General features: G+C 41.5%; 1 protein-coding gene across 4 annotated transcripts in view; it reads right to left on the bottom strand.

Annotated features, from left to right (window-relative positions):
- Positions 1-23637, bottom strand: part of LOC138810698 (uncharacterized) — a 162302-nt gene that overhangs the window by 121747 nt on the left and 16918 nt on the right. For 3 of the 4 annotated variants that reach the window (XM_069997894.1, XM_069997923.1, XM_069997932.1), the window contains exons 2-3: positions 21657-21696; positions 20561-20633 (exon numbers count right to left, since the gene is read on the bottom strand). In XM_069997894.1, coding sequence (XP_069853995.1) covers positions 20561-20633; positions 21657-21688 — 105 coding nt within the window. In that variant the 5' untranslated portion in view covers positions 21689-21696. Of the gene's footprint in view, positions 1-20560; positions 20634-21656; positions 21697-23637 lie in introns of those variants that run through there. The other variant, XM_069997898.1, reaches the window with a different exon arrangement.

Here is a 23637-nt window from a genome sequence, read left to right as displayed (position 1 = left end):
TTTCTGGAGACAAACCAGTTTCCCTTAAAGGAACATGCATATTCATATGTCTTCTACAGCTAAAAACACAGAACCACCTACTAATTACTCCCTTAGCCAACCTCGCATGACAGGACTGAATAATTATCACCCCTTGTGCTTGGTGCTTAGGTCCATGATCCAAAAGCCAAAACAGAACCTGATTGACGTCCAGATCCCACTAACATTAAAAGATGTATTGACTCCATTTTTTTTGAAGTGACATGAGGTAATTATTTAGATTTGAGTCTTGGCCTTGGATCTAGCCAGTGGCTGGGCACCCTTGCACAGCAGGAGAGGAGGTCAAGTATAACTGGATTTCTGACCAGGTGCTGGGCTGGGCTATTTTTATGGGGTAAGGATGGTGGGCCCATTGTGGCTGGAAAGCCTGACAGAGTAGGAGGAAGGAAGCTGCAGATTGGGCCTGAGCCAACTGCCTTCTTGTATGACCTTGAACATGTCAATGAACTTTGGCTTCCTTATCAACAGAATGGAGGCTAGGAAGCCCTTGCTAAAGGTCAATTCTTTTCTATTTTATTGTATTTCTAGTACAATAAAGAAAGAGGAAATATTTGAGGCTCTTGAGCAATACTGCTGATAGAATGAAAGGGTGATAGGGAAATAAATCTGTCATAAGAAATAACTTGAGGAGACTGAGGCAGGGGAGGGAGGCTTTGAGCAACTGCACAGGTCCTGACCTTGCAAGTGTTGGCTCTGGGCACTCGTATCTCAAATTAAACAATCCAGAAGAGAATGCCAGACCTAGGAAGTTAGTAAGGAGTGAGGTCTATGGTGAAGATGTCCACCTTTCCTTTCATAACTCTTAGACTGTGTTTAGAGATGCATTGTTGGTGGATGACTTTGTTTTGTGTAACAAAGATCCTTTTAAAAAAAAAGGCCAAATTCAAATTGCATTTGCAATTTTTTAAATTCTGCACATCTTTTATATTTTTTATTATTAAGTAGTTGTACAAAGAGGTTACAATTCCCTAAGTCAGATTGTGAGTAATATGACTATCTTAACAGTCATAGGGCCAGAATTTAAATTTTTATCTTGTAGAAACACTGGAGTTGAATGTACGCTTTAGGATTCAAGTTACATGCTTGCTGCTTCTTAACCCAAAATTCATCTCCCTTTGTATGTGCTTTGGTACACAGAAGATGGACCTAGGGCTTACCCTACTTTCCAGCTGGGGAAATTGAACCTGCACCAGGAAAATGCACTGGAAAAATTTCCCCCAGGGGCAAGAAGAATGCTCCCACCATAGAAGAATCCACACAGAAGACCTCAGGTCTCCTGCACCCCTAGATCCTGTTCCCCCTTCTGGGAGTCAATTCTAAGGTCACCTAGGAGTCAATTCTAAGGTCCCCAGCACAGGTCATCTGGTCAAGTTTATGTCCTCAGACCAGTTTTTGCATCACAGGGAGGTGGCGAGGACCCCAGGGGAGAAGCAGGGTCTGCTCCCCACCCCCACTACCTCACACTTTTTGTTTGTTCTGGTCCTAGGGCTTCAAACAGGGCATGAGCATTTTGTCTAGGCTAGCTCTACTTCTGCTTCTTGATGGTTAATTGGAGGTAAGACTCTCAGGGACTTTAACATCAATGCTGCCTGTCCTCAGACAGGCCACATAGGCTCTTTTCTGCATCTGTTTCATCTAGACCTACTAGAGCCATTTCAGCCCCTTTATTCTGTTAACCAGCTTTGACTAGTGGCCAGTTCTTTAAGTTGAACATCCCCTGTTTAAATAAATAATGGTATAATTTCTGGTTGGACCCTGACTGATATATCAAGTGTTCCAGATGGTCCCCATACAAAGGAAAATTTAAAGTAATTATACTAAAGCAGGCCAATGATATACTGGTATTAAAAAAATGGTTTGTATTATGGAAACATAGGTCATCACATTGCAAAGTCACTGAGTCAGGTTACAAAACTACACAGAAGCAAGAGTTCAGAATACAATGAGTGTGTGCACTGGGAGATACCGGCACCGAGGTAATCCCTGTATAATGCTACTAATGATAGGAAGGACAGAAGAAAGGAAGGGCAGAAAGAAGGAAGGAAGGAAGGAAGGAAGGAAGGAAGGAAGGAAGGAAGGACAGAAGGAAGGAAGGAAGGAAGGAAGGACAGAAGGAAGGAAGGAAGGAAGGAAGGAAGGAAGGAAGAAAGGAAGGAATGGAGAGAGGGAGGGAGCGAGGGAGGGAGGGAGGGAGGGAGGAAGGGGGGAGGGGAAGAAGCCCAAAAGATGGCCTACATGATTAAGACAGAAAGTAACTTCTGGCAAGTTCTAGACAAACTTGCTCAAGCTAAGTGAATCACACTGAACTGCTTCATTTATTCTTGGGGATAGAGCCCTGCTGGCCAGCCCCTCCCACTATGGTCAACTTTAACCTAGCCACCAATCAAAGGGCAAGGTGCAAATATTTACCTTTGAGTTTCAGTGGATAAGGTAATGCCTATAGTCTCAGAAAGCCACCAAGTCTGGAGGCAAAAACTGTACTGACAGGGGAGATGTTTATGCTTGAAAAATAATAAATTAAAAAGTTGTAAAGGGTCATTGGCAGGGATTGCCAAGGACATTTACTTCAGCTAGGAAAATGCCACCTCCATGGCCAGACCCAGGTAACACCAAAACAACAACACAACAAGTGGCAAGCACTTCCAGCTGAGAGCTAAGGGACTTAGTATGTGAAGCACCCAGGGGAGCATGGCCAGGATGAAGTTACATAGGGCCACATGGCCCACAGAACAGAAATAACCTAGCAACACTAAGTAGCAACACCAAGTGTTAGGTGGGCCTAGGGCAAACCCAAAAGTTTCAATGACTCTTGGTCATGTGGGCATGTGCCATTCCTGAGACACAACATATACTCATAATCTGAGTACCTGGCATATAGTAAATGGATATAATTGCCCCTCAGTGCCAAAGCCCACAGATGTTCAAGCCCATTGTTCAAAAAAGGTATAAGTAGAGCTGTGGCTTTAAGCGTTAGTACACTATAGCCTTGTGCAGAAAAGCTCAGGGACAGCATCCAGGCCCTGAGTTCAAGCCCCAACACCAACAAAAAAGGTGTAGTACTTGAATAGAACCATGTGATCTTCTCATGTCCTTTAAATTATCTCTAGATTGCTTATACTCCCTAATTAATACAGTGTCAAGGCTATGTTGTTAGACTGGATTGTGTGTAATAACAACAAGGGGAAAAAAATCAGTGCATACTCAGTCTGGAGGCCTTTTTAAAAATCATTTTCGACCCAGGGTGAGTTGAGTTGTATTCGTCTAAGCAGAGACCACAAATGCAGAAGGGCGACTGTACCTGAGCACAGTGTCTCTGGGCCTCCCTTCCCACACTGCTACCTGAAGACAGTTCCCACACTGTCACGATGGGGATTAAACTAGACAGTGAAAATAAGGGCTCTGCTTGACATGCTCATGAAATATGCAAAGGCCCAATTATCACTCATAAGAAGAGGCAGATTCTGCAGCCACACAAGAGGAAAATCTGCCCCAGGTTGAGAAAGAGAATCTCTGAGGAAGAAGACCAGGGAGGCATACTTGATGATGTCCAGGCCTGAGACAGTAGACTTTTAGGGTTCTCTTTGCTTTTCCCTTTCTGTTCCTGGGTGTTTAGGGAATCTGTTGAAATCTCTGGTTCTCTTCTCAAAATGTTTGTAAGTACATAAAATAAAATGTGGATGCTTGCTAAGAAACCAAAGAGCCATTCCAATATTTTAATGGGTTCATAGTGATATATAATCAATGCAGGACTGAGACAATGTCTTCTGTGTGAGCCAGACAGTATTTTAAGTGTACTGGGACAGGAGGGATCAGCTACAACAGTGACACATGGATGAATGGATATGGCCGCATTCCAGGGCACTTAATATGCAGAAACAGGTGGCACCTCAGATGTGGTTCAAGGCTGTTGTTGCTGACTTCTTCATTAATAAACAAGATTAAATAACAAGATTTGTTAGGAATTCTAGTAATCAGCATGATCCCTAATCAAATGTAATGGTCATAAATGACATTTTAGATGTGAAAATGGAACCAGGTACCTTGAAGGGATGAACAGGGCTAGGAAAGATGGGGACAAAGGGGAAAACAATAGATAGGGAGCCACTGATCAAGATGCATTGTACTCATAAACCTATATGTTGACTAGAAAGCTCTGTAGATTACTGAAAGATACCTTGAAAAACAAGTAACATTTTAAGGTTAACTGTAATGAAAGCAGCAAATACCTCTCATCTCTCTCAGTGACATAGGGGCACAGATACTACTTATATTGTCACAGTTTCTTGCCATAGTAACATTTTCATACAACTGCAACTCTATTCTCTTACAAGTTCAAGGACAAGATGTTACAACAATGGCCTTTCATCACAGTTACAAAAAAACCCAGATTCCTCTCATGGTTTAGAAACTCAGACTGGGGTGGCCGTGGCCAAGGTCTCTCTGGAGCCTTCTCCCACCCAGCTCACTGTCCTGTCCTTTGTTCTATCACACAGGGTGCTTTGACACGCTTCAGGGATGGCACAAGCTGTCCCCTTCCTGGGAATGTTAGGATCTGGCTTCAGGTCAATCTTAGAGAGACAATCCTTACAGAGAGTACCACGGCCAGGATGGACAGCCAGGGCTTTGCATGGAAATGCAGATAGTCTCAGGGAGAAAAGACAAAATGTATGGATGCACAGCGTTGACATTGACACCGACCTTCAATAGCACTCCTGCCTAGTTTGTGGGGATTCACACGGTTGGAAGACTAAGCCCCTTATATCTCCAGTTTGGCTGTCAGATCCCTCTGCCTTATTTGTTTCTATCCAGCTGATTATAAACCTGAACCCAGCCAGATCATATTTCTAGCCCATTCTTAAACCTATATTCCAGGTCAGCCTTTCAGAATAAACCAAAATAGTAACAGCCACCATACTGTGATTCTGTAGCTTTATCATGTTACTCACTTTTAAAAAATAAATACCTCGCCAGGTGCCTGTGGCTCACACCTGTAATCCTAGATTCTCAGCAGGCTGAGCTCTGTGGACTAGGGTTCAAAACCAGGCAGGAAAGTACACGAAACTCTTCTCTCCAAGAATCACCAAAAAGATGAAGTGGAGCTGGAACTCAAGTGGTAGAGCACTAGCCTTGGGCAAAAAACCTCAGGGACAGTGTCTAGGTCCTCAGTTCAAGTCCCAAGACAGGCACCGGCACCCAATAAACAAACAAATAAACAAATATTTTGTTCATTTTCTAAAAATGTCCTGTCTTTTTCCACACTCACCAGAATATATATTCAAAGGAGAGTGGCCATTAGCCAGGCACCAGTGGCTCATGCACATAATCCTAATTATTCAGGAGCCTGAGATCTGACGACTGAGTTTCAAAGCCAATCAGTACAAACAAATCCAAATCTTTTTTTTTATATTTCATTTTTTTATAGTGAAAATACTGTACAGAGGGGTTACAATTACATGGGCAAGATAATGAGTACATTTCTTATCAAGCATTGTAGCCTCCTCCTTTTTTTACACTACCCATACAAATCCAAATCTTATCTCCAAGTAAACAGCAAAATGTTAAAAAGTGGAGGTGTGGCTTAAGTGGTAAAGAGCCAGCTTTGTGTGAAAAAACAAGTGAGTGTGAGGGCCTGAGTTCAAGTGCCAGTACAAACACACACACACACACACACACACACACACACACACACACGCAGAATAGTGGACATCAACTTTTGTTCATCACCAGTGCCTAGAGCAGTCAACCAATGCTTTCAAATGAATGGAATAGTTGTTTTAATCCTAGTGGAGCCTGGAAAAATAATCAAAATATATTACACACTAAAGCTAAGAGGCCACTTACATCTTCAAGAACAGAAATAACCAGAAATAAAACCATATACTTACAGTTATCTGATATTTGATAAGGGAGCCAAAAATATAGAGTGGAAAAAGATAGACTTTTCAATAATTGCTGTTGGGAAAACTAGGCATCCATATGCAAAAAAAAACTAAAAATGAGTCCCTAATTGTCACCATGCACAAATATCAACTCAAAGTAGATCAACTGAAACTTTGAAATTACTGCAAGAGGGAGTAGAAGAAACACTGGAACTCATAGACATAGGCAGAAACAATTTTTGGAAAGAGTCCCAGGGGCACAGCAGATAGGAGAGAGACTTGACAAATGGGACTACACCAAACTAAAAACTTTCTGCACAGCAAAGGACACAGTTACTAAACTAGAAAAACAGACAACAGACTGGGAGAAGATCTTTAACAGCAGTACATCAGACAAAGGCTTAATATCCTATATATACAAGGAGCTCAAGAAACTAACTCCTCCCAAAGCTAATAAACCACGCACTAAATGGGCAAAGGAGCTAAGGAGACACTTCTCAGAAGAAGAGGTAAGAATGGTAAAGAAACACATGAGGAAATGCTCAACATCCCTGGTCATAAAGGAAATGCACATCAAAACAACTCTGAAATTCACCCCAGTTAGACTGGCCAACATCATGAATTCAAACAACAAATGTGAGAGGACATGTGGGGGGAAAGGAACCTTATTGCTATTGGTAGAAATGTAACCACTCTGGATGGAAGTCTGGAGGTTCCTCAAAAAATTAAATATAGATCTTCTCTACAACCCAGCAATACCACTCCTGAGCATCTACCCAGAACACCATAAGCCTAAAGACACCTACACAGCCATGTTCAATGCTGTACGATTCGCAATAGCCAAGTGTAGAAACAGCCCAAATGCCCTACAATAGATGAGGGGATCCAAAAAACGTAATACCTATACACAATGGAATTGTACACAGCTGTTAGGAAAGAACAGTATTATGTCATTTGCAGGGAAATGGATGGACCTAGAACAAATCATGTTAAGTGAAGTCAAGCTCAGAGAGAGAAACAGCACATTATTTTCTCATATGCAGAAGCTGGATCTAAATTACACTGGGGCATAATATATTATACAGGTCTCTAGGCATGTACACACAGTGAGACCAAAAGGGACACTCTGGAGGGGAAGAGAAAGGCATAATGCCTATGTGCATCTAAAAAGGTGCATATAAAATAATATTTATTGAAATTAACTTCAGGATATGAAAACAAGAGCATTTTTTCTTTTCTGCTGTTTTTGTTTTCTTTTCTTTTTGTTCTGTTTGTTCTCTTATATGTCTTTGGAATGTAAGGGGAGGCAAAGAAATGGAGGGACAAAGGATGAACAAACGCAGCAATGATACTCACTAGACACTCTGTTGAAAATGAACTATACAACTTGTGGGTGGGGATAGGAGGGAAAAACAGAGACAGGGAGGGCTGACAATGTCGAAAAAGAAATGTACTCTGTTTTGAGCATTTTCAAATGAAAATAATTTTTAAAAAAGAATAGAATTGCCCTTTCTCTTCCCATCTACAAACAAATCTCAAACTATCTTTCCTTTTCCTCCCTGTCTACTTCATGACTATTCCAAGGTGCATGTGTCTCTACACATCTTTTAAGAGAGAGAAGTGAGAACATTGCTCAAGTTCCACTATCAGACTATGTGTGTGAGATGAGTCTCAAGTGTAATGAGCCATCAGCTGACTCCTGCTGGGACAGCTCCCAACATCTGAGGCCCAAAGTCCAGAACCACACTCAGAAATGCAGCCTTCAGAGTCCCAAGAAGAAGGGTCCCTGTATGAGAGACTGGACAGGGCCCTTCAGAAAACAAGGTCTAGACTCTCAGCCGGAAGGTAACCCACTCAACAGCACAGGGTAGTAAATAGATGGACTGCCACTTGAATCCCACTGTTCTACCTTTTCTCTTTCCCCTCCTTTTGCCAGAAGAGAAAATGCAATCTAAGGAGATTTTCCTAAATAAGTGGGTAGCAAGCACACTATGTGTGAGAAGAGAGTTAAACAACCAATACTTTCAAAAGTGTTGAGAAACCACATGCAAATCAAGATCATAATGAGATACTATCTTACCAGTCGTGATAGCTATTGCAAAAAGACAAATAACAACAACAAATCCTGATGAGGATTCACAGAAAGGAAGCTAGACACAAGTAGTGAGAATGCAGTATTACTACAGACATTTGGGACAACAGTTTAAATGTTCCTCATAACGCTAGAAAGGGAGTTACCATCTGGTCCAGCAATTCCGTATTGAGTCTGTGTCCAAAGGAAAGAAATCAGTATGGGAGGGGGGGAAAGTAGTTGTGGAGATGGGAAGGAAGGGATGATAGGGGAAAAACAAAGGAGGAGGCAACAACGCTTCATAAGAAATGTACCCATTACCTTGCTCATGTAATTGTAACCCCTCTGTACAGTATTTTCACAATAAAAAGCTTATTTGAAAAAAAAATCAGTATGGAACAAAAATGCAGCTGGACCAACGACAAATGCTGGAGGGGATGTGGAGAAAGAGGAACCCTATTACACTGCTGGTGGGAATGTACACTTATACAACCACTTTGGAAAGCAGTCTAGAGGGTCCTTAGAAAGCTAAAGATTGACCTCCCTTATGACCCAGTCATACCACTTCTAGGCATCTACCCTGAACAACAGAAACCAATATACAAGGACACGTGTACTTCCATGTTTATTTCAGCACTATTCACAATAGCTAGGATATGGAAACAACCCAGATGCCCCACCACAGATGAATGGATCCAAAAATTGTGGTATCTATACACAATGGAATATTATGCAGCCATTAGAAATGACAAAATAATGGCATTTGCAGGGAAATGGATGGAGCTAGAAGGAATGTTGAGCGAGGTAAGCCAAGAACGAAGAGACAAACGGTACATGGTCTCCCTGATAAGTGGATGCTAAATCCAAAATGTTAGGTGATATGACAAAACTAACAGGACTTAAGAAACAAAGAACTCCCACTCATCTGGTTGAACCACTACTAAATATCCCCATGCTGCTGATCACATATATGGTATATAACATGTGAACACCGTTATATGTTACAGACTGTGATAGACAATTTGCTCCGGAAAAGTTAGAATGAACTTGTGATTTTAAATGAGCATCATTATTCCACAATACTGTGAAATTCCGGAAAAACCTCAGGGAAGGGACGGAGGGAGGGGATAGTAGGGGGAAAACAATGGAGGGGGTAACAATGTTCAAGAGGAAGTGCACTCATTATCTCACTAATGTAACTGTAACTCTCTGTATAGTATCTTTACAATAAAAAAAAGTAAATGAACAAAATAATAATAAAAAAATAAAAAAAATATTTTAGGAGCTTAAGTCACAGTAAATCATAAAGCTATGCATTTTTTTGTTTGCTTTGTTTTTATTCGGCACAGATTTGTGAATGAGAGGGGAACAAGTATAAGAACCTACACAGAAACACAGCCATTAAGCACCTAGTACCCAGTAAAAAAATGCAGCTGGATACCAAGAGCTCATGCCTGGATTGCCAGCTATTCAGGAGACAATCTAGAGGAACCAAGTTTGAAGTCAGCCTGAGCAGAAAAGTCTGTGAGACTCTGTCTCCAATTAACCAGCAAAAAAAAACAAGTTAGAAGTGTGGCTCATATACTAGAGCATCTGCCATGAGCAAATAAGTGGAGCAAGTACAAGGCTAAGTTCAAATCTTGGTACTGGCAGAATAAGAGGAGGAGGAGGAGGAGGAGGAGGAGGAGGAGGAGGAGGAGGAGGAAGAGGAAGAGGACAAAGAGGAGGAGACTGAAGAGAAGATGGAAGAGGAGAAAGAAAAGGAAGAGAAGAGAAGGAGGGTCTAAGGAGGGGGGAAGAGGGAAGGGAAGGGAACTAGCTAATTCAATTAGGATGTCTGATCATATTAAAATGTCTTCATAAGAGCCACCATTGAAAAATACTTCTTAATAAAACAGCTATGGCCCATGTGGCAATACATACAACAAAATATATGTCCACCTCCCATGAATCCATCCTGCAAATCTGCAAGCACAGAGGAGGCCTCTGCACAATTAAACTGAGATTGCACAAGCAGCCTGGCTCGGAAGGGAAAGCTGAAGAGGAAGTAAGCACAGGAAAAGATGCTCCTCCTCCGTAAATGGAAAAAGACAGACGGCAGCCAAGAGAAGCCAGTGGCAGCCCTGCCCAGGTGCAAAGATCAGCCATACCCATACGACAAGCAGGCATCTGAATGCCCTGCCCTCTGTGGGAGGCTCTGAAGCTGGCAGGGAAAGGCAGTGGCCACCGAAGGGGTGATGGGTGTCACTTCTCCAGCAAGGCTTTTCACATCTATTCTAGATTACATTCTACAATACATACAAGCACACACACACAACACAGCATTATTGTAATGACAAAGTTAAGAAAACAAGGGATTATCTGTAAGAAAATGGGTTAATCATGCCATGGGGACACCACACAAATCCATCTCCAAAATAGTTCTCAGAGGGGAAAAATCACATTACAAAGGGTTTCCTACATTAGGCTACCGATTATGTAAATCTCCCCCTCCCCTCTCTCTGTCTGAATCTCTGTCTCTCTCATCTGCTGTGGGGTTTGAACTCAGGGCCTGGGCACTGTTCCAGCTCTACTGCTGTGTATTCTGGCGGTTAACTAGAGATAAGAGTTTCACAGACTATCCTATAGAGGCTGGCTTCAGACTAGGATCCTCAGATCTCAGCTTCCTAAGTAGCGAGGATTACAACACCAGCATCCAGCTAATGATATAAATTTGAAAGCCCAAACAATTCTATATAGTATCAATGAATATGTACCTATGTATAAAACCTATCAAACATTCATGAGAATCATATTCATCAAGCTAGGCACCAGTATCTCACTCCTGTGATCCTAGCTATGCTGGAGGCATAGATCAGGAGGATAGCATTTTTGACAGTCTGGGAAAAACATGTTACTAAGATTCTATCTCAACAGAAAAATCTGGTGTGTTGATGCATGCTTGTCACCCCATCTACTATGGGAAGTATAAACAGGAGGATCATGGCCCAGGCTGGCCCAGGCCAAAAGAGAGGCCTTATGCTAGAAGTAACTAGAACAAAAGGGATGAGAAGCATGGCTTAAGTGGCAGAGTACCTGTCTGCACAGTCATGGACATACAGTACCTCTTTTCAAGGTGGAGCAAGATCTCCACCCTTGGCTCTCTCCTCACTCCACCCACCTAACTGATTACTTTCTTTCATCCCTCCTCTTCCTTTAGGATTTTTTTCTCATGTCTATCTCTTGTGTCTGACCTCGGGGTGTTGTACTAGCCATTAAATGATTATTGTAGGGCAACTGAAGGACAAAGGAGAGAAGATCTACATGTGATTTTGACCTTGAGGAGCAGAGTAATTCTTTTCAAAGTAGAAAGACATCCTTTACCCTTCATCAAACCATGATGGGTTCTAACACACATTGTCAAAACAGAGAATAAAATACAATACAGACTAAAAATATCTACAACAATAGTTTCATCAATCTTTAATGTTTCCTTACACATAATCTTGACCCTATACACACATCCACACACATATGTGCACGTGTACACACTCACAATGTACACATTGTGTCATCAGTCCAAAACTTTGAAAAGCAGAGGCTAACAGTTCCTTTAAAAAAAATACAACAGGGGCTGGGAAGTTGGTTCAGTGGTAGAGCGCTTGCCTTGCATGCATGAGGCCCTGGGTTTGATTCCTCAGCACCACATAAGCAAAAAGAAAAAAGCCGGAAGTGGCGCCGTGGCTCAAGTGGTAGAGCGCTAGCCTTGAGCTGAAGAGCTGAGGGACAGCACCCAGGCCCAGAGTTCAGGCCCCACGACCGGGACCCAAAAAAAAAAAAAAATACAACAAAGCATAAAAATGACCAGAATTGTGCTTTGAAGATTTGCAAGTAAGTTTCTAAACATTTGTGAGGAGTAGCAGAGCCAAGCTTAAAACTAATCTTGTATACTGATAGCAACTTTTAGTCCCCCCCACACCTTGTTAGTTGCTAGCATCATTGCAGAAAAACAAGAGCCTGTCTTTGAGAGCAGCCTACGTGTCACTCTTTATGCACCCTGAGCCTCAATGTTTTAGTAGCTGAGTCAATGTATTCATTGGTTTAATAGCTGAACTGGAGAACATGGAATTATCATGACCTCTGGCATTTATCTTTACTTGCAATTCTAGAAGCAGCCCTATCTTACCAAACACTAGCAAGGAAGCCCAACCAAGCAAAGTCAGCTGCCTGTGTAATCATTCTGTTATAGCTTGTACCCAACAGACAGTGGTCAACATTAAATAACATGTCATAAAACCCACTGACATCTGAGTAATGCTGGTGGCGGTCACTGCCCTTCTTCTCCCCCCTCAACTGATGTCTAGCTTCTAGCTTCACTCTGAAATAAGCACATAGGCTTCCAACTCCTCTCTGAAGCAAAAGCACCCAACGAAAATTATAGCCTCCATCCCTTCCTCAAACTCTTCATTAGAAAATTCTGGAAATGTTTTCAGAGACTTCAGAAAGTCCACTGCCAGTTTGAGTCACTACAAGCAGCTTCAGCAGGATAATGATAGGGTAGCATGGATGGGATAGGGAATGGCAGCTGAAGGCCAAAGTCAGGGCTGGATAGCACCTGGGGAAGTCAGGACAATTGAAGGGGGGGCACGTGCACACAAATGTGCACATGTGTATGCATGTGTTCGATTTTCACAAAGTGTACTTGATGGATTAAGACTGAGTAAAGGAAGCCTAGAAGAAATATGTACCATTCTATCCTGCGCACGCTCTGAGAACTAGAAGCCAATGACTCATTATCCTGCCCTTGGCTGGGGAAAATCCAGTATCTTCTGAAAGATTATATACTACTAAATATCTTTTGAATTTCTGATAAGAAAAATGCCAATGTAGGTTGTAGTGACTTAGCTCAGTATCTTTCCTGTTTGGAAAATGGTTGCTAATCTGAATTTGTGCCCTTCCAAACCCACGTACAAGTCCAGTTGTTTCTTAGTTATTGGAAAATGTGTCAGGTGAATAGAGTGCCTTTTCTAAAATTTTATTTTATTGTAAAGGTGATATATAGAGGGGTTACAGTTATATAAGTAAGGCAATTAGAACATTTTTCTTCAACAGTGTTAGGGGTCAGGGGGAATACAATCAAGGTTTCTAAGCCAGTGCCTATGTTTTCCTTGGTGGAAACTCTGAAGTATTTTTGTAAACTCACAAATCTGTTTCTCTGTGTCTACTGATTCTCAGAGCCCACTGTGTGAAATCAAGAACTGAAGGAAGGTAAGCCACACGAATACTAATGGACCCTAGACCAGGGTGAAAGAGAGAAAAACTCACTTTCACAGAATTGTGCAAGCACAGAAGTTGGGAGGAAATTCTCTCTCCCCCAATCACAATTTGGTCTCTAGCATTAACAAAAGAACTGGACGTGGGCCATAGAGGCTAGCTCTGATGAGTGAACAATGAAAACTAAGAGATTGTATATTAAAAGTAGACATTAGATTCTTTGCTACCTTTGAACTTGGTTAACTGTTCCCATTGTTTGTTTTGTTTGGTGATAGGTTTATATACACTTTAAGGCATGAGGTGATCTCTGTATTTATTTCCCTACCAACCATTATTGCCACAAGAGATAAGTTTCCACAAGTGACCACATTTCCTAAAATACATCGCTTATTTCAAATAAAAGCTGTTTATATCCATGGGACAAGATTTACTTATGATGTTATAACATAAGTAAAAAAACCTGCAGTCAATATCAGTCCAGCACGGATTTTATATGTTCATGAATCCTAATGTATTTATTTTTTCTGTTATTTTTTTTCATCAGTTGTGAGAAGTATAGGCAAACTAACTCCCAAGCACTGATTTAGGATGTAAGAGGAATCCTAAGATGGATTTGCATGCTCCCCAACTCCTCCACTGTGCAAATGAGAATGATAACTGAATTAACCATCATACAGAATTGATTAAGCAATTGATTGTGCTTTTTTATCTTACAAAGAAATGGCAAGGCATGCAACCAATAATCTTTGAACACATACATAGCATGTACAAGGAACCAAGTAAGACATTAGGGAGGAACATATAGGGTTGTTTTTCATTGTGGTTACTGTTTTCTTTTATTGTTATTGTTATGTTTTGTGTGTGTGTGTGTGTGTGTGTGTGTGTGTGTGTGTGTGTGTGTGTGTGTGTGTGTGTGTGTGTGTGTGTGTGTGTGTGTGTGTGTGTGTTGGTCCTAGGCCTGAACTCAGGGCCTAGGCCCTTTTCCTGAGATTTTTGTGCTCAAAGCTACCACTCTACCACTTAAGTCATATCTTCTTATTTTGTTTTATTTTTCAATCATCAGGCAGAATCCTATTGAGGACAAAATACAAATCACACAGTGACACAGTAATTCAGCATAATAATGAAGACATGTGTGTCCTGCTAAGTTAACCAGGAACCCCAGAGACAAAAGACTAAAAAAAACAATGATTCCCACAGACTCGGAGAAAAGTGGTAGAGATCTAGCAGATGATAAATTTAAAAAAATAATTGCCAAATTGGAGCAAAGATAATTCAAAAGACAAAAAGGCAAGGTTTCTGGTAACCTAGCCAACCTAGGATCCAAAGGGATACTATGGTTTGAACATGTTCTCCAAAGTTCCTATGTGGGAAATATAATCTGCAAATAACAGACTGGGGCAGGAAGGTGGGGTCCAAAGCAGGATGATGAGGTGCAGAGACCTGATCTGAGGAGTGCTGGAGGTTGGTACAACAGGAGTGGCTGTGCACATAGGTAGTGGAGTGAGTGGCTTCCTGGAAAAGCCAGTTCACCCTAATCTAGCCTTTTCTTGTATGTGCTTTCCTGCAATTCCATCTACTTCTATGACTGCTGCAACAAGAAAGCCCTCACTTGAAACATGTGGTCTCCTGACCTTGACCCTCCTAGTCTCCGACCTCCAAAAACCAAATGATTCAGAAGTTGTGGTCTCCTGCTTAAGCAGGAGAAAATAGATTAAGACAGGAAAGGGAGATGGCTGTCCTGAAATGTGGTTATTTTCCTGTCTGTTGTCTCTTTATCCTCTGTACCTAGTCTGAAATGGAACAGGAGAGGAAGAAGGAAGGGAGGTGGAACTGAATTCCAAGTTAGGAAAGCTACACCAGGGAGACAAAGCAAGTGTACTTGGAGAATATTAACATGGTTGGAGAAAGCTGAAGTGAACAGCGAATAAACCTGAAGAGATTCACTGGGGCTAGACAGTGATGTCCACCCTACGTAAGAAGGCTAGATTCCAGTCTCCCTACAACAGTGGACACCAATCACAATGAGTCCCCAGCTCAGGAAGTAAAAAGGAAGGGTGTGCCTAGAATCCAGTGAGGAAGCACAATGTGGTTGTTCACTTCCTGTAGGAACTGGAGGAAAGAACCAGAGGCTGGTCACAACTCCTTCCAGAAGGCTTCAAACACACCTACCCCCGCCCACACCTCCTAAAATGTCTCATCACTGGGCTTAGTGGCCTGAATGGGATCTCATTCTACTTTTAAGTCTGAGAGCTAGTGCTTAGAAGATAAAGAAATACACTGGTAAAAATATCATTAATAAATAAAGCACTGCAGAAACTGAAAACACATTAGGAACAATGGCTAACATTCATCATCTGTAATCTCAGGTACTCCGGAAACTAATTGAGAGACTCAAAGTTCAAGGCCAGCTTGAGCCACCCCCCCCAACTCTTCCAATAAAAAGCTGTGCAGGGTGGTGTGTGGCCATCATCCCAGCTATATGGGATGCTTGGCTAAGTATAAATGTGTGGTCCAGGCAAGCCCTTGCCAAAAAGTGAGAGCCTACTCAGAAAATAAATAAAGGAAAAAGGGCTAGGAGTATGACTCAAGTAAGAGAACACCTGCTTATTACCAAGCGGAGTTCAAATTCCAGCACCGCACCATCAAAAAAGATAAAATAAAAATGAATAGCCACCAGTGTATACTCTACCTGGCTAGATTAAAAGATGTGTGAATTCTGTCTCAACAACCCTGCTTTAATAAGAGTTTAAAGACTATTCTGAAGATTTTTCAATATATGTAGAATCAGAATGGTCAAAGTATAAACCTAAGTGATTTGAAAACCATAGCCCCAATAATCTCGCCAATCCTGATGCCTTCAGTAATCAGCAGTACCAATGAATCAACCCCTAGACTCAAAACTCTAGGTAGTGAGAATGTGTCCTAAATTCTCTTTCTCATCCCAGCACATAGGAACTTGTCAAATCTGGCAAATAAATTGTTCCTCCTTTACAGCCTTGACCAGATCTATCTGCAAACATGACAGACATTTTTAACTTATTTTTCTGTGAATATGTTAGAAGCATTTGGTATTTAAAATCAGGGCTAACTTTATCCTGTTAGAAGTCAAGAGGAAGTTATAATTAGATATAAGTTAGATAACTATTTATTAACATTACATCATTTGAGCAAAACACTTCATCAAGAAGATATCTCTGTGGGAAGAAATAAACACTTTTCCTCACATTAGTGTATTACCAGAGCCCTAAGCCAAGCTATCAAAGAACTAAGTCAAAGGTTTTTTAAAGGGAGACAATGCAGGACTATGACTTGGTCCCATTTTTCCTTAGAATCAAAACTATTACCTAGTTGAATACTATTGCCTATAATGTACCTATAATCCTAGCTAATCAGGAGGCTGAGATATGAGGATTCAGGTTCCAAGCTAGACACTCTTACCTCCAATTAACTAACAAAAAGCCAGAAGTAGAGTGTTAGCCTTGATCAACTGATGACTTTAAAGGCTCCATTTATCCTTTCTCCTTGCTTCTGGAACAGAACTTGAACTTACATATAACTAAATTTTACCTTCCTCTAATGCATGCATGCGTGGGGGGAGGAGGGGCCTGGGACTTGAACTCAGGGCCTGAGCTCTGTCCCTTAGCCTTTTTGCTCAAGACTAGTGTTTTACTACTTGAGCTACAGCTCCCCTTCTGGCTTTTTGATGGTTAATTGGAGATAAGGATCTCATGAAGTTTCTTGTCCAGGCTGGCTTTGAACTGCAGTCTTCAGATCCTTTCCTTCTGAGTAGCTAGGATTACAGGCATGAGCCACCAGCTCCTGGTCTCTGAGGCTTTTACTTGCAATCTATACTTCTGTAGACTGCTACTTAACATGCCATTTCTCTCATTGAACTGAAAAGCTCCAGTTCATGGACCAATACACAAATGAAGGTTTTTGGCAAAGGAGCTTGGATAACATGAAAAAAGCAAGGGAGATGCCTTCCTGGTAATAATAGAAGAGAATTGAAGAAGAGAATCAATAACTATAAGGTGGGAGAATATCACCTCTTTGAGGTACTAGAGCAATTTTTTCTCCAACAGAAGGAGGGAAACCACCTCATATATGCGTCAAAATCAGTAACTAATGGCACACGCGTTTCAAACATGAATCACTGGTTTCCGTGGTGATGCAAATATTGCCTAACAACTCACTGGTCAGTAAGTAACCAAGAAGACAGCAAGGAGGAAATTCAGGAATGGAACGAGGTCTCTATTTTCAGGAATATTTGCAAGAGCCTATATGAACCTACAGAATACTACAAGATAGCCCAGCTTCCACTGCACAGAGGCAAGATTTACCAGCCTCTCCTGCTCTGTGTGAGTCCAGCTCTTTGTCACACACAAACACACACAAAGCTAGAACCAGGAACAGCTGCAAAGGAAGTGATGACATTTTATTTACAAACACAGGGTTACAGTTAGAAACACAAGTCTCTAATCTTTCTCTGCTACTTCCCGCTGAGACCTGATAGCACATTTAGATGCTCTGTCCCTTTCAAACTAAACAAAACAATTTTCAGGCTAGACACAGGGCACATGGCTCAAGTGGTATAGCACCTGCCTATCAAGTGTCAAGCCCTAGGTTCAAATCCCAGTAATGCCTTGAGATAATTTCTCAGTAAAAAACAGGATTTTACAAAAAATAACTATGATATCCCTTAGAAGCATGTTTTCTCTTTGTCTGAATAGATTGGATTTTGTAAGAAGGTATGAATTTATTTAGCGTTGCAATAGTAAAGGTAATGAATGGGAATGCATATATATGCCCCCAAATCAAATTCGGTGATAACTTCTGACCAGCGTACACCATCCCTTGTACACAGGGGCCCCCGCTACACAGAAAAGAGACCACAGAGCAAACACTTTCTTTGAGTAGTGTCTGGATTGCCTCCAACAGAATCTCCTAGAGGATTCTCTAAACTAAAAATCCTAACACATAAACAATGTCTAAATCTAGAGTGCAGGCCTGCTCACTCAGAATCTCTGGGGCTGAGATTTGAAAATCTAGATTGTAATACTTGTGTTCAGAAGTCTGGGGACCCCATAGTTAGCAATCCAGGATAAACTAAGGCCCCTAGACCACTAGGACAGAAGACAGGGCAATGGGGCGGGGAGGCAGGGGAGAGGAGACGCAAGCCAGGATTCATCAGTCAAAAGAAAGATTGATCTGACCACAACTCAATATAAAAACTAAGTCAAACTACACAGATTGTGTGTGTGAAACAAATATTTCACAAACAACACAGGTAATATATTCTCTGAACTAGTTATTCTATTTTTATAGTCCTGTCACTAACTGAAAATTGATCTCAGTTTAGTTTATTTATAGCCTCTATCTCACAAATAAGATGTAGTATAAAATTAGTGAAAACGACTGAGAAAGTGGTACAAACGGAAAGTAAAGCCAGAAAACTAAAGGCTGATGGAATGAATCAACAGCAAATCTAAATGCAACAAGGGAATCTAGTCTTCTAACTCTCAGCTTTCCAGCTATCAGGGTAAAGAGAAAAACATGATCAATTACAAACATTCTAGTATGCATCTGGGAAGAACAAAGCAATGGCTAAGAAGCATTTCCAGGACTCTGGCCAGCCTTCCACACGCTAATCAAATGTTCCCCACACTCTTCAGGGTGGAGAAAGTAAAACACAAGTAGGGGTCACATCTTTTTCTGCTGTTCTCACCTTCCAAGCCTTAGATTACCTAATTCATCCTCTACCCAGAGTACTTTGCACTCACATCCCTCCCAGTGAAGGCTACCATATTACAAAGACATTCCCTGGGGGCTTCCTCTCTCCACATAGTCATCACCCACAAATACAGTACTGGCTCCTCTGCATTTCAGTGAGTTTGTCCTAAATATGAGCTGAATGCTAATCCATTCTAGATATTTCCATAAAATCCTTGAAGCACAAAAATCAAATCTCAACTCTTGACTGCTGAGTCAAGTAAGTGACACTGGTATAGTTGTGTGATCTCAATGATCCGGCCTCTCATCCATTATATTAACTTGTGAGAAACAAAAAATCAATAAACAGGGGCTGGGAAGGTGGCTCAGTGGTAGAGCATTTGCCTTGCATGCATGAGGCCCTCAGTTCGATTCCTCAGCACCATATAAGCAGAAAAAGCCAGATGTGGGGGCTGAGACTCAAGTGATAGAGTGCTGGTCTACAGCTGAAGAACTGGGGGACAGCACCCAGGACCACAGTTCAGGCCCCACAACCGACAAAAAAAAATCAATAAACAAACATAAATTTGCTTGGCTCAGTGCGCCTGGTACCTATTAATGCTAGATTCCCCTTTGCCCATCAGAGATCTTTTGGGTACTAAGTTTCCTTGCTTCTAGGTCCATTTATTGTCTTCACAAATCACTCCAAATTCAAGCTTCCTAAAGAGTGTGAAGATCACCCAGGAAAAAAGTTGGTTTCCAACAGTCATAAGCAAGTGACTATAAAGTGCCACATGTGACAAGATTTCCTGTCACTGTTCTAAGCATTTAAAAAAATAATAACACAGGGGAAACTGAGTGCTGCTACCTCACTCTTGTAATCCTAGTTACATCACATTTCAAAGCCAACCCAGGCAGTAAAGTCAGTGAGAGTGTTACCTCCAATAAACTACCAAAAAAACCAGAAAGGGAGCTGCAGCTCAATTTGTAGAGCATTAGCATTGAGCCAAAGAAACTCAAAGACAGCACCTGGGCCAAGACCAGGGGAAAGAAATTAAGGAGAAAATAAAAATCTGAGGCAAGAGAACAAACTTAAGTCATCCAGTATAAAGTAAATTCTCTAACCCAGCAATATTTAATTGTTAAAAAGGAAATATATATTTGGTAGCAGGATTCAGAAACATACTTAGTCTTTACTCTTGAATAGATTAACTACTTTCTTATAAGAAGTAGTAGAAGGGTTTTTTTTGCTGTTTTTATTTTGATTTTATTTTTCTTGGGGTCAGGTCATGGGGCCTGAACTTTCCTTCAGCTCTTCAGCTCAAGGCTAGCGCTCTACCACTTGAGCCACAGCGCCACTTCCGGCTTTTTTTCTTTTTACTTATGTGGTGCTAAGGAATCAAACCCAGGGCCTCATGCATGCAAGGCAAGCGCTCTACCACTGAGCCACCTTCCCAGCCCTGATTTTTTTTTTGTAGAACCTATTTTCATGGATGGTAAAGACATAAAAAATGTAGCATGCTAGGCCCTACACAGAAGAAACCCCTTACTCTGTGTACTGTCCTTCAGTGTAAGTATCCCAGATTAAACAATGTGACTGGCCTACCTTTTCTGTGATATAGAAGTTTGAACTGTCAGCATGTTGCAGGGCAAAGCACTCATGGTTGGCAAGAGATGACCTACAAAACATAGCATAAGTGATCAGAGAAACAAAAGTGCTCGTCTTCATTTTTATTCGTTCTACAGGGGTGAGGTGAATTACATTCACTATGATTAGAATAGAGTCAGTCTCAAATAGGCACAATGGTGTCTCTAAAGAAAATGGCTTTAACTCACCTGTTACCCTAAGACCAACAGTCCTTTCCTCTCTGAAGTTCCTAGACCAAGGCTACTGCTCACCTCTAAGCATTTCATCAAGGCTTGGGGGGGGTGGGGGGGGTGGAGGGACTTAAATTGTGAGTGGCAACATTCTTCATTTTGAAGAATTGAGGCAAAGAAATGATAGCAAGGTAAATGGCAGCAATTTAAACGTGTGAGAATTAGCACATTGCCAATTGTCACTGAATTCTTTAACTCACAATCAGTTCACCCCACACAGATTGGAACACACTAAGTATGGCAAGTCTTCTCTAACATCCCCTAATACTCTATTCACAGTTCTGCTTTACAAGTCAAGAAATACCATGTGACTTTCCAATGTGCCCTTCCTCAGGATGGTCAGAACAACCCAGAGGGAGGAAAGGCGCGTCAGTCAGTGGGAAAATTCCACAAAACACACAATAACCCACGGACTTGTCTGTTAATTCTTCCACAGGAGCCTGTGGGATGCTTTCAGTGTATGTCAGATGGAGTGTGTATTTAACTCTTAGGAACATTTAGTCTAAAGGTTCCCTGCTTGGAAGGATGAAAGGAACATGAGTGTTCAAAAGAATTAATACCAACCCTCTGCACATACGGAGCCAGACATTCCATGCTTTCTATTCTTCAAGGAGTAAGGGAAAGATTTTGGTGGAGAAAGAAGGGTAATTCTCACAAGGTAATTCTTTGTGACTAGGTAGGTCACATGAAGAGTTACGAATAAGATTTATGGTTATCATTTATTTATAGGATTATGGATAATATTCTATCCCTCCAGCGGAAATACTCTATGTTCCTGCCAATGTATGGACTAAATGCTTCAGAAGAATCTTTGCAACACTTACCCATCACACACTTCCTTGATTATTGCAGACATGTTTTTTCCTGCAAAATAACAAAAAAAGGAAATATTGTGGTTTCATTCCATCATTTTAACTGAATAAAATAAAGCCACGTTAAGTTAAAAAAAAAAAAAAACAACCTCTTGGCAAGGAAAATTTACATTTAGTATTCTTAGTTCTGAGTGAACTCTTACATTTTTAGGGGCTTGAACTCTAGGCCTGGGCGCTGTCCCTGAGTTCTTTAACTCAAGGTGAGTGATCTACCACTTGAACCACAGGGCCACTTCCAGTTTTCAGTTGGTTAATTGGAGATAAGAGTCTCAAGGACGGGGCTGGGAAGGTGGCTCAGTGGTGGAGCACTTGCCTTGCATGCTCAAGGCCCTGGGTTCGATTCCTCAGCATCACATAAGAAAAAAGCCGGAAGTGGTGCTCTGGTGCAAGTTGTAGAGTGCTAACCTTGAGCTGAAGAGCTGAGGGACAGCGCCCAGGCCCAGAGTTCAGGCTCCACGACCGGACCCCCCCCCAAAAAAAAGGGAATCTCAAGGGCTTTGCTGCCTAGGCTGGCTATGAACCATGATCCTCACAGCTCAGCCTCCTGAGTTACTAGGATTACAGGCATGAGCCATCAGCACCTGGCTATACTTAACATTATTAATTGTACAAAGTATATAGCATATTTAAATTTTGCCTTGTTAAAGTTGAGACACAAATACACTTTATTCAAAGATCTACCATGCAAGGAGAAACCTGCAAGTTCAAGGAATAACCAGAATAAAGCAAGCAGTCAACTGGCTTTATAAAGACAAGGCTGGATTCATGAGATTCTTTGAAGAATGTGGCAAATGGGACATGAGATGTTGCAAAATTGTTCCTGCAAAGTACACGGGATTCTTCTCCCAAGTGTGGCCCCATTAAACGTCAATCTCACAGCATGTTTGGGCTCATACACTGGAGTAATGTGAGCAGGACTCCATGTGCCACCGTGTCAACTGGCGCTGACCACAGCTGTGCTCCGGTCCTCACAGCCACACTTGTGCTCAGCCTGTCCCCCCGAGTGAAGGAACGCAGTGAGGAAACATTCGCTTGCCCAGAGATCTCCAAACTCTTTCTGTTTGGGATGTGGACAGACACAGTCTCCAAGATCAGAGAGGACTGTGTCCACCAAGAGAACAAATCACAGATGAGAAATGGATGGTGAAGACAGGAAGAGAAAACCAAGAAATGTAATTCATGATCCAGGATTTTCAGATATGCCCATCAAGAAAATCATATTTACATATATACTATATATATGCATAATCTTATGTATACATATATATGTGTTGTATGTGTATATATGTATGAATGTATCAATGTAGAAGCATAGTCTATGCCTGCCTCTCTGACAGTAGGGTTGGTTCACTTCCTAGCTCTGTCAACTTGTCTGCATTGTCATCCAGCACTTCCTTAGTTTGCCCCACTAGCAGTATCTGTCATGCAGACTGAACTTCTGCATCGCTCAGGGCTGTTGGGAACTTAAATGGCTATAAATTAAATAGGAATTAATTTGTCAAAGTGAAACATCCCAGAAAGGGAGAGGCCTCCTTTTTCCTCTCCTGATACTCAAAGAGCTTTTTATCCCCAGAATATACTTGTGTGGAAACAATGTCACTCCATCTGCTCTACTGGGGAATTTTGAGCACTGTCCATAGAGTCTTCCCCCAGGACTCCTGTAGCTCCTGTGCAATTCCTCACCTCATTGTGCAGCAGGTGACCTACACTTCGCTACCTCAACATGATCAAGACAGTATCTGCCTCTGCCCAGAACTCTGCTAAACACAGTTCCTGAGAGAAGAGAAAACAAGAATATCTGTGTTTTCACATTTTTAATTTATTTAAGTATTTTTTGTCTGTGTTTATTTTAGTTGTTGCCTAGGCCTTTACCTATTCATGGGGTAAGACACAGACACGGTACAGACCAGAGGCACATGAGTGTCTAATGTTT

The sequence above is a fragment of the Dipodomys merriami genome, unplaced genomic scaffold, assembly GCF_024711535.1.
Source record: "Dipodomys merriami isolate MVZ:Mamm:240054 unplaced genomic scaffold, mDipMer1.0.p SCAF_104, whole genome shotgun sequence".
Classification (NCBI taxonomy): Eukaryota; Metazoa; Chordata; class Mammalia; order Rodentia; family Heteromyidae; genus Dipodomys; species Dipodomys merriami.
This window is presented reverse-complemented; position numbering and strand designations above follow the sequence as displayed.